Genomic DNA, 12,048 nt, shown 5'->3' with positions numbered 1-12,048 from the left:
GAGTCCTTTGTTCTTGGTCTTCTGCCTGTCTCTCTCTCGGCTATAAGAGGATTTCTGTTTCCTGCTTTCTAATCTTCTGTTTCCAAGTTGTAAGTACAAATATAGTAAGGCAGTAAGGTTTCTATTGTTTTCTTTTGTATTTACCTGGGTATAGTTGAAGTGTTTTAAATTGTATTCTTTTTGAATAAGGCTGTTTGTTCATATTTCTTTTAAGCAAATGACCCTGTATTTGTCACCTTAATACAGAGAGACCATTTTTTATGTATTTTTCTTTCTCTTTACATAAAGCTTTCTTTTTAAGACCTGTTGGAGTTTTTCTTTAGTGGGGAACTCCAGGGAATTAAGTCTGTGCTCACCAGGGAATTGGTGGGAGAAAGAAGTCAGGGGAAAATCTGTGTGTGTTAGATTTACTAGCCTGACTTTGCATTCCCTCTGGGTGAGGGGGGAAGAGAGATTAGCTCTCGGTACGTCTGTTTTCCAAGGCTGGGAACGGGGAGGGTGGAATCCCTCTGTTTAGATTCACGGAGTTTGCTTCTGTGTGTCTCTCCAGGAACACCTGGAGGGGGGAAGGGAAAAGGTTTATTTCCCTTTGTTGTGAGACTCAAGGGATTTGGGTCTTGGGGTCCCCAGGGAAGGTTTTTTGGGGGACCAGAGTGCCCCAAAACACTCTAATTTTTTGGGTGGTGGCAGCTTTACCAGGTCTAAGTGGTAACTAAGCTTGGAGGTTTTCATGCTAACCCCCATATTTTGGACGCTAAGGTCCAAATCTGGGACTAGGTTTATGATAAGGATAGCCTGAGAGGAGACAGGAGGGTATTAGCTCTGTCCCCTTACCAACAAGGAAACCTCAAGGGCCAGGAGACCCTGGGGAGGGTCTGTGGGGCACTAACTGTTGGGGGATCTGGGAACTGCACGAGCACTGTAAATAAAGACACTTGAGTGACCCAACGAAAGAAGGAGTGAACACTCTATTATACTAGCCTAAACACGGGCTGTAGGCAAAAAAGTGGGAGAGAGTCTGCACGGGACCCTGTGACAAGGTCTCATTCAGAGCATGAACATTCCCCATCCCCCTCTTTAATTGGTCCTGGGTTTAAAAAGTTACAGAACAGTCAAAGAAATTGATTGGTTTTAATTATGAAAGTTCATAACCGAAAATTCAGAACTAACTTCACAGATTGCCTAACCCCCAAGCTTGTCCAAGAAATTACTTACTGCTTCACAGGGCTTTTCATAGTTATTGCATAAAATATTAAATTAATTGTCATGGCAGCCAAACTATCTTGGTAGGATGAAAAGGATAAATAGAAAAAAAAAGTAAGGAATTCGTATCCTCAGCATCTAAAAACATGGATTTCTGGACAGAAACTAAATCAATAAATAGTGTCTGAGCAGAAAGTCCTTTCAAAATAGTTGAGAACTTCTAGCTGTTTGGGACTCTAACTACGACACACAATGTAACTCTCATAAGTAATATTTCACCATTTGTAGTTAAATATTACTTCTCAGACAAAAATTATCTTTTAAGAATTATGAGGTTACAAAGTGAAGTACTCGGAAGTTTGGACATGACAAAGTGAAAGTTGCTTATGAAACCTTAACTGCGCCCTCTTTTGCACGTGCCCTGATAGTCCGTGTTTTTTACATGATCACATACTAGTAGTCAAATACTACAAGGCATCAGAATTATACTATTTTATACTACATTGAATACACGTGTATAATTTTATGCATAATGTAAACAAAATTAGTATTCTCAAAGTTTAGGAGAAATTATTTCAAATGCTTAATATCTATGTTTAATTTTTATATTCCACTGAATTACAGAATATATCATTTTTCTTTAGAAAACTAGCACATAATCCAGAAAAGATTTATGCACCTGCTTAACTTTACACACATTAAGTAGCCCCACAGACTTCAATGCGACTTTATATTGTGTAAAGTTAACCACACGTGTAAGTCTTTGCATGATTAGGGCCTGACATATTAACATATGTTTAAAAATAAATAAAATAAATAAATAAATAAAATCAAAGAAGAGAAACCTAAAAAAAAAAATTCATATTTCCAAGTTAAAATTAACAGAAAATGAATTTATGGGGATTTAGTATGTAATTACTTCTTTAGACAGAAATTTATTCTTCATTGTGGACAAATGTGTTTTTTCCCCCAAAAAGGTCATCGAGTCCAGCCCCCTGCCTTAACTAGCAGGACCACGTACTGATTTTCCCCAGATCCTTAAGTGGCCCCCTCAAGGACTGAACTCATAACCGTTGATTTAGCAGGCCCATGCTCAAATCACTGAGTTATCTCTCCCCCCCATATATAGTAAAGCTATTACACTGTAATAGGATTTAAACAGGACCACCCAAACCCAATCAATTCAGTAGCTCTGGTATACAGAGTATAATTCAAATCTATGAAGATGACCATAATAAAATACAATAAAAAATAGATATGGTAATATAAAAATCTCTCTAAATACATATATTTCAAATTTTAAGAGATACATTTGTATGTGTGTATTAAAATTGAATGCAATTAGACCTAATGGACACCACTGAAGAATGGTGGATACACAGCTTTACAGCTCTCTTCCTCACTTCCTACAATCCACAATCATCAGCAAATGGATTGCTTTTCTTTCCCCATCTAACATTTAACAGATATTATTCTGCAACGCTTTTCTTTTAACACGATTATGGATGCTGCGCCAACTCCAGACATTCTAAGAAATCCTAAAAAGGCCAAGTTGTCAGATTACCCTCCTAGGAGCCAAGATGACCAACCAGGGAAAGAAAGGCTTCCCTTCTGAGACTAGATAAAATTATGGACTGGCTAAAAGTAAGTCTCAAGTGAACAAACTATCTTGAGAAAAATATCTGAAAATTTAACAGATCAAAAATATTACTAGTATACATCAAGCTAATCTGCAAAGTTTGGCATCAAGATTAGAGGAAGCTGAAAACCCTAACTAGAGGCAGCACTAAACACTTGCCCATGATAAATATTGTGTACACAAAATAACAGATTTAAAAGAAAGTTAGACATGGTTGCTACTGATCGGTCCCCCAATAATGAGGCAATACTCCAAGTTAATCCAAGACTGACACAAGCTGATGAAACACAACAGAAAAGTTAATACAACCCTTCTGGACACATTCCTTACCATGGTAGAATCAAAAGAATATCCCCGAGCCCCAGCACACAATTCTAATATGAAGTCATTACCTCCACTCTTAATTTTTTGAACATCTGTATTTACCTGTAGTTTTTGTTCATCTTCCTCTCCTTGCAGTCCTGACAGACGACGTTCTGTCTCATTCAGCCAGTTCAACAGACTGTCCTTTTCTCTCTTATATTGTGAAAACGCAGGGGAGAGCTCCACCACCTGCCTCCTTTGAAAAGACTTCAGTTCCTATCACAAAATAGGGATGGAGGGGATATGCAGTTTGAGAAAAATAAATTGGGGGATGGATTTTACTTATTTATTTTAAATCAAGCTCAGACTCCGTTTAGTGGGATGTGAGGACTAACTAATCATAGCAAGTTCTGATTGGCCCAGGGGACAAATTTAAAAATTCAGGAAAATCAAACTGCAGAAAAACAAAACTAACTTTGGGGAATATTTCTGAATTTGGGATCACTGAGGTTCAGTCAGTCATTTTTTCTGTATGTACACTAAATATCCTGAAGGCTTTCATCCCCCAAACCATGCTATTAAGTGGTCACAATCAGATTTCAAATAAGCTTCCAGAAGTCCACCACGTAAACTGCATCAGAAGTCAGTCATGTTAAAACTCTGAAGTCACACCTTTACATTGTTGTGCCTCGTCTGCAGAAGCAACAGCTGCAAGCGGATCTTCTCCCTCTTGTTGTCCTCCATGGGCCGCTGTAACAATTGCTCTCCACTCTGTAAAACCTCCTCAATCTGCGCTCTCTCCTCATCCATCTAAAATTACACAAGCCTATGGTCATTTACAGAAAGCCATGTTAGAGTATTCAAAATGGATTTGCTGACTGCCCAAATGCTAACAAAATTAACACTTCAGTACTGTTAAGCATCCCACTGTCACCCAAAATAAACTGGAGCTGAGAAATTCCAATTCTCCACAAGCAAAGACTAAAGCACATATAAAGCCATCATTAAAACGGATTAAGACAGGATGAGGAGTTCTCACTGCACCAGCCAAAGAGCACAGTGAGCTAGGTAGAGAGCACAGCTTATTCATGCTAGGGTGAGGAGGAGAAGCTATTCTACTCATCCTCTCATTCTGCCCCAGCAGCTCTACTTTACTGACAATTTAAGGTGGTTTTCAGTAAAACTGTGATATTGCATATTCATAGAGAGATATCAACAATTTCCTTTTCACAGAGATCAGTTCAGTTAAAAGACACTGCTGAATTACAGAAACAAAGACGACACGATGAAGCTGTTTAATTCATCCATTCCTCACAAACCTTTTCATCTTCATCACTTGATTCCATGTGCTTTTCCACAACTTTTAACATGTTTTGTAAATCACTCTCAAATTTGTCAAGGTCTGCAGAAGCCACTCCAGGTTCCTGGGGTTCTGGCTCAACAGGAAATGTATAAGGCAATGGTTCTTGACCAACAAGTATCTGTAGCACAAAAACAAAACAAAAACCACACACATTAAAGGATCAATCCTGCAAGTACTGAAGTAACTCATGTAAATGTGACTCTCTGTGTAAGTAGTTATCAATCCACATGCCTGTCTAAAGTATCAGGCCATAAAACTGTATATTGAACTATTTATTTTCAGAAAAGAAAGCTAACCCACTCCCTGCTCAAACAAACAGTATTGCTCATCCCAGGATTCAAAAATCCTGAATGAGATTTCCTCAAAATCATGAGATTTTAAAAATAATTAATTTGGAGTGTTTTCATTTGCATTCTGGTATTTGAGCCTTTAAGGTTCATAATTTCAAGCTATTTTCCACAACCAAAAGGGCAAGCAGCTTGGCTTTCTTTAAAAAGAAAAGTGAGATTCTCATTATATACATGACCATGACAGAAAAACATCAAAATATCATGGGACTTGTAATGAAATTGCAGGAGTTGCCTCGCTACAATAACTGGAGATAGCTAAGTAGAATATTGGTATATGTTAGAGAGTTTCTGCCAATGAATTTCAGCCTACAGGCTTCTGGCTAGTCTAGTCCTGCAGCCCTTCTCTAACAGAGGCTGACAATCATGCCAAGATATGGATTTACCTTATGGTCTAATAAATGACTAATAGATAATAGATTGGTGCCACTTACGGTGACCAGATAGAAAGTGTGAAAAATCAGGACAGAAGGTACGAGGTAAAAGGCACCTAAATAAGAAAAAGCCCCAAATATTGGGACTGTCCCTATAAAATTGTGACATCTCGTCACCCTAGTGCCACTGCACCCTTTCACCTATGATCCAATTCAGGGTTCATACCCTGCTGATCAGTAGGTGTGACTGGCTACTTACTGAATCTATTAATTTTCACAAATAGAGAAATTTTTTACATAGATTTACATAGAAAAAAGTATCTTTGTATATTAAAATGAAGTTATCCCTATTAATAGTATACACATAAAAAACCATTTGAATAATGTGTGTGTAATATAAATTAACTTCCTGGTTTTGTGACTCTTTCTTGCTCACCTTAGCACTTTTGATGTGCTGTGATACTTTCTCAAAGTTCCGGTTCAGTTCAGACAGCTTTGGTTCTACAAGTTCACGGCATGACAGGCCACGACTGTTCATTAAGATAACGGCTTGGTCCCGCACGTTATCCACTCGGAGACTCACACCATCCAATTCTGATGTCAAACGCTGAGAAGCAAAAGCAGCAGAACGTTACTGCAGTGTAAAGAAAAAATCAACTAGAAAAGCTAACTCCATCTCACATGGACTCAAAAAGTGCTATTCTTTTATAACTCCCTGCTTTAAAAGATTAAGTTTGCAACCTTCACTGTTTCTTCCTTTTTGCTCGCTGGCTTTTTCTCAGTCTCATCCAGCAGGGCTTCAGCTTGATAGAGCCAAGTACTTATGTGGGCAACATTCTCATCAAAGATCTCCAGCTGGCTCTGATGATTCTGGAAAGGAAAGCAAAAAATATATCCAAGTAGGAAACAAAAATATTTTTCAATGTCCCAGGGAGGGAAAGCCTAATGAAATATAAAAATGCTACACATACTTTAGGAAGAAACACATTGAACATTTTATAGCACTTTTCACCTTCAATCAACTTTATAAACATGGTTCTACACTCTGATGATGTAGGTAAGAGTTAGTGTCCCAGTTTTACAGACAAGGAAACGGACAAAGGTAAGTAAGATGTTTTCCACAAGGCCACACAATTCTGTAGCATAAATAGGATTAGAATTCAAGAATTCCTGTTTTACATCACAATTTCATCACTAGTCCACTATGACCATCAGAAAGTGGTGCATTTTCCCTTTTAAAAAGGATATTTTTCTCCCCCTGTAGCTGTGTAAGAGACCTACACAAAGAACAGTGACTGATTCTACAGGAGAAATACTGAAATGGACTGTCAGATTAACAAAGAAAACACATGACAAAAACAGAATATTTCCTCTAATCTCTATCAATTATAGTAATCCTAGATGTGTCATACAACAATACTCGGTAAAAACAATTACAAACAAAAATCACATTTTAGTCTGAAGTTGAAGAAATACCTTTTTGTATATAGCTTTCAGTGTTTGGTGTGGTTTTGATATTTTGTTGCCATTTATTCAATTCCTGTACTCTGATTCATCACATCTCATATGCATTTCTCACTTCACAGAGAAATAGTCATGCAATGAATATACTAATCCTTCTCCTCTGATTGGCTCATATAAACAGAATTTTTAAACTGTGTACTAGCAACAGAGACACATGCATCTCCGCACTCCTCTGTCTGATGCTCCAAAATTCCCATTGGAGAAACATAGGATAGTTATTTTCAGAGAAGAGGCTCGTACATTATAAAGAAAGAACAGGTGAGGAAAGGGGACAGATAAGCAGGAGAGGGGGCCAAAAGGGATTTTTTTTAATTTAAGATACAGATAGTGGCCCCAGTTCAGGAAAGCATCTCTATTCAGGACAGCACTTAAATTTAGGCATGTGTTTAAGAACTGTCCTAAGTACAAATGGACTTAAGCAGGTTCCTATGCGCTTTCCTGAACTGGAAACAGAAACCACCCTCCAGGTATCAATATATTACACAATCACAAGCTAAGCCACCAGGAGCTTGGGGTGCCCCTCACACATTGCATTCAGCCTCCTACAGGGTGCGGGGAAAAGCAGTATTTTGTATTGCTCAACAAAGACTCTTGCAAGCTGATTAAGAAGCAGCACTGGCAGACTTCGTAGGACGAGCAATCAATCTATCTTTGCTTGTTTCTTTTCTTTACAATGCAACAATGCTAACCACTAGCAACATAGCAACTTACTTAGAAAAGGTTACATGGAACTATATGCCACCCAGGAAGTCATCAAATCAATGATTCATTACCTATGTTGCTATTTATTTGTATTGTGATAGCAGTGAGAGGGCCATAATCAGAACTGGGAGCACACTGTGGCAAGAGCTGTAGAAAAGCATAAGACAAAGTCTTTGTTCCAAAAGGCTTGCAGACTAATCTGAGGTGGTCACAGATGAGTATGATCATAATGAGGACAAAAAAGGGATGTGAGAAGGTACCTGAAAGTACCAAAAATAGTCGTGGGGGGTGGGGTGTCAGGGAGAGGGGTGAGGCGCGAGTTGCTTTGTTATTTTGGTTTATTTTATTCTATTCCATAAAATAAACTATCCCCAACTAATGACTAAACCATTACAGGATACATAATTTCTTATAGGTGTCAAAATAGAGATGGGTCTTGAGGTGACATTTTGGTGAGAAGAGAGTAGTGACCTTCCATCCAGATTAATTCATGGGAGAGCGCTGCATGTATAAGGAGGGCTGTAGAGGACGGTAAGGAGAGAGTTATGGGATAAGCTAACAAATGGGTGGACAAGACTGGCATCACTGGTGGATCAGAAGAGGCAGAGAGGTGTCACAATAAGGGACTAGAGAGGACAAGTAGGGCAGAGCAGAGCTACGGTAGACCATGAGAGTAAAGACAAGAAGCTAAAACTTAAGTGGTGAAAGAGAAGATGCCAGTGCAGGGATTTAAAAAGGGAAGTAATGAGATCCGTGCAATAAGCTAACATGATGATGCTGACAAGGTGAATTTTGAATGTATTGGAGTGGAGTGGCATGTGTGATAGGGTGACTAGCAAGAAAGAAGTTGCAGTAAGTCAGACAGGAGATGAGGACCTGGACAAGAATTCTATAAGTGCAGCCAGAAAGAAAAGCCTGAATGCTGAAATAAAGATATATTACTGTTTTTATTCATTATGACTAAGCATCACTTCCAATGCAGTGAGCTAAAAATTACAACTTGTCTGTCTGCTTCAGGAATTTATGTAACTCCATCACTGTAGCAAGTAAGGACTAGCAATGTGCATTCCATTCCCAAAGACCTTATGGGGGCCAACGTCTGTCAGCTAGTCTGAAACACATACCACCTCAAAAGAATTTCCTAGCTTCCTTATTTTATAGATCTTCATAACTTCGCTCTCTCTGTCTGCACAGCAAGTGGGCTGCCAAAAATCTCTCCCCCACTTCCTTTAAGACAATTTGCATGGTGGAAGCTTTACTGTCAATGTAGAAAGAGTACTCTAAACTGCAAATGTTTCCAGGGGGTGAAAGAACCACACATACGAAATATTTTATTCACAATTTACCAACAAGGTGTTGCACCAGTCTTCAGTCCAGGTTCGAACTCGACTCCAACCTGCATTAAGAACACAGAGCTTCTCCTCCAGGGAAATCTCACTGCCTTCCACCAAGGCCTGGAGCGCTGCACTGCTCTCTGTGATGGTGTTCAGATCAGCTTTCCTTCTTTCCAGCTCTCTGAGTACATTCTGAAACAAGAGAAACACTTAATAGCACACCACCACCTTCAGTGGATCACAAAAGCAAGGTGGCAGTTAGTTTTTTTTTTTAAATGGTTTATTGCTTTTCACCTAAGAAAGGATGTGCATTCTGGAGGCCGGTTCTAGAGCTTAACTACTATTCTAGTTAGAAAGTTATTTTTAATATCTAACCTAAATCTACCTTGCTGCAGATTAAGCCCACTTTCTTCTTGTCCTACTTTCAGTGGGCATGGAGAACAACTGAGCATCATCCTCTTGATAACATATTGGAAGACTGGTGTCAGGTCCATCCCCCTTTCTTTTCTCAAGACTAAACAAGCGCAGGCCATCTAAATCTTCCCTCATTTTTGTTATTGTCCTCTGGATTCTCTTCAAAGTTGTCCACATCTTTCCTAAAGTGTAGGGCCCAGAACTTGATTCAGTACTCCAGTGCCAAGTACAGTCGGAATTATCTCCCACGTCTTACATACAACACTCCTGTTAATACACCCCAGAATGGTATTAGCCTTTTTTGCAAATTCATCACATTTTTGGTTCATATTCTAACTAACACTCAGATCCTTTTCAGCAGTACTACTCCTTAGCAAGCTATTACACATACTATTTTTGTGCATTTGATTTTTCCTTCCAATGTACTTGGCGCTCATCCTTATAAAGATTTCATCTTGTTGAATTCAGACCAATTCTCCAATTTGTCAATGCTAATCCTGTCTTCCAAATTGCTTGCAGCCCATCCCAAAGTTGGTGTCATCTGCAAATTTTATAAGATACTCTCCATCCCATTACCAAGTCACTAATGAAAATATTAAAAACAGTACTGAACCTCAGACTGATCCTTGTGCGATCTCACTAGATACACTCTCCCAGTTGGACAGTAAATCACTGATGACTACTCTTTGACTATTGTCTTTTAGCCAGTTGTGCACCCACCTTACAGTAATTTCATCTAGAAGAGATTTCCCTAGTTTGCTTATGAAAATGTCATGTGAGATAGTATCAAAAGCCTTACTAAAATCAAGATCTCTCACATCTACTGCTTCCCCCATCCACTACATCAGTAACACTATCAAAGAAGGAACTTAGGGTTATATAAGAAATAGCCAGCAGGGATTTGTGAAGGCAAATCATGCCAAACCAACCTACTATCTTCAAGGAGCTTACAAACTGAGCGTACCAGTATATTTCCATATATATAACTTTATATAAAATATATAAATAAAATATTATTGCACTTCACACACACACACACATGTACACACACACACACACACACACACACACACACACACACACAATATGTAGTACTTTGAGGCACTCGGCCTTCCTTCAGTTCATTAGGTGAATAATTATTTACTGATTAACTTCTATGTTCTCTAACTACAGCAACAAATAATGAAACACAAATAAGCAATAGTTAGAAAAATAAGCTGAGTTAATGGAAAAACCTGACTGCTGAATAACTATTGCATCAGATATAACATGACTGTATTCTTGCCAATGCAATATTGCAGTTGCAAACAAACCAGGAAACCTTAAATAAATTTCCATGCATCAGTGTAATGCTATAAATCCTTTAATTTAGAATAAATTGAGCTTGTCAGAAATTTTCCCCCCCTTTGTGGAAAATTTCAATCTATCATTGAAAAACCAAAACCCAAAAGGTTTTTGCAAAATTCGAAAATTCTTCAGTTTTTCCAACAAAAATCAAAATTTTCCACAGAAAGCAGACCAAAAAAACCCTTTCCACTGAAAACCCAATTTTCCACCTAGAACAGTTTTGATGTAAATTTCTGAACAGACCTGTTGCGATGATAGTAATATAAGTGTGTGCACTGATTAACACCGTATTTATTAAATATTAAGAACTATGTAGGAAACATTATAAGATAGTTAGACATTATTGAACAGCTAATTCTTAACATCTTTAATATTGTACTGGCACTTATACAGATTAAATGTGCTCACAGTTTAAGATATTTGTGATACCACAGATCTGATTCCACAATGGTCAACTCCAGTAAGAACTAAGCATCTAATAGGCTTGGGAACAAAGGGATGCCAAATTCTTAGTTATTCCCAGAGTTAATACAATAAAAATAATAATTAATCTGGAATTATAATTATGGCTGTCAACTGCAGTTGACTGAAGCAATTCACTCAAAACAAATCAACTTTAAAAAATTTATCAGAATTTAAATCTCACTGTTAAACAATTATAAACATTTTTGGATGTTTTTCTACTTTTTCAAATATTTTGATTTAAATTTCAACACAATACAAAGTGTACACTGCTCACTTTATATTATTTTTATTAGAAATATGTGCACTATAAGAAAGAAACTGAAAAATAGTATTTTTCAAATCACTTCATACAAATGAATATATTTGAAAATATAGAAAACATCCAAAAATATTAATAGAATATCATTTATTTAAACAGTGTGATTAAAACTGCAATTGTGATTTTTTTAATGTCCTAATTAATTGAGATTAACTTTTTTAATAGTTGAAAAGCCCTATTATAATATAGCTTGCTTACTTTAGCCCAGCCAATTTCTGTGTCGAGATCAGCAAGCAAACTCTCTGAAGTGGACTTCTGTACTAATTCAGTCTCTGTAAGGGCTAGCCATTCTGACAAAGAGGCAGTTTCTTTCTTCATTTTGCACGCCAGCTGCAATGCACGTTCCAGGTCTTGTTTCCCTTCAGTCACCTGCAGAAAGAAGCCAGCAATTAAAACTCACTTGAACACATAAAATCATGGCATTGTCAAGTTGTCTTGTATTGCAAAGTGCCCTGAAAAGAATATTAGGTTCTTTACAGCTGTTACATCTTACTAGAAAGAACAAAATAACCAAATTTCCTCTTGCTAACTGATCAACAGTTGAAACTACATAATACACTTAAAAAAGGTCAGAATAAAGAAACGGGTACGTCACTTCTTTATAGCTACTAACTGACAAATGTAACCATTGTCTAGGTGATCACTAACCGACTGAAGCTTAAAGCTAAATGAACTCCCATGTAATAGGTTTCAGTGGTAGCCGTATTAGTCTGA

General features: G+C 37.7%; 1 protein-coding gene across 10 annotated transcripts in view; it reads right to left on the bottom strand.

The window, feature by feature from the left end:
* UTRN (utrophin) overlaps positions 1 to 12,048 on the bottom strand; it is a 638,628-nt gene that overhangs the window by 409,823 nt on the left and 216,757 nt on the right. For all 10 annotated transcript variants that reach the window (XM_030556487.1, XM_030556489.1, XM_030556490.1 and 7 more), the window contains 7 exons: positions 11,533 to 11,703; positions 8,802 to 8,981; positions 5,971 to 6,099; positions 5,666 to 5,836; positions 4,465 to 4,626; positions 3,818 to 3,955; positions 3,269 to 3,421 (listed from right to left, as the gene is read on the bottom strand). In XM_030556487.1, the coding sequence (XP_030412347.1) occupies positions 3,269 to 3,421; positions 3,818 to 3,955; positions 4,465 to 4,626; positions 5,666 to 5,836; positions 5,971 to 6,099; positions 8,802 to 8,981; positions 11,533 to 11,703 (1,104 nt within the window). The remainder of the gene's footprint in view (positions 1 to 3,268; positions 3,422 to 3,817; positions 3,956 to 4,464; positions 4,627 to 5,665; positions 5,837 to 5,970; positions 6,100 to 8,801; positions 8,982 to 11,532; positions 11,704 to 12,048) is intronic.

This window comes from Gopherus evgoodei, chromosome 3 (genome assembly GCF_007399415.2).
Source record: "Gopherus evgoodei ecotype Sinaloan lineage chromosome 3, rGopEvg1_v1.p, whole genome shotgun sequence".
Taxonomy (NCBI): Eukaryota; Metazoa; Chordata; order Testudines; family Testudinidae; genus Gopherus; species Gopherus evgoodei.
The sequence above is the reverse complement of the archived record's forward strand: the minus strand, read 5'-3'. Positions and strand labels throughout refer to the sequence as shown.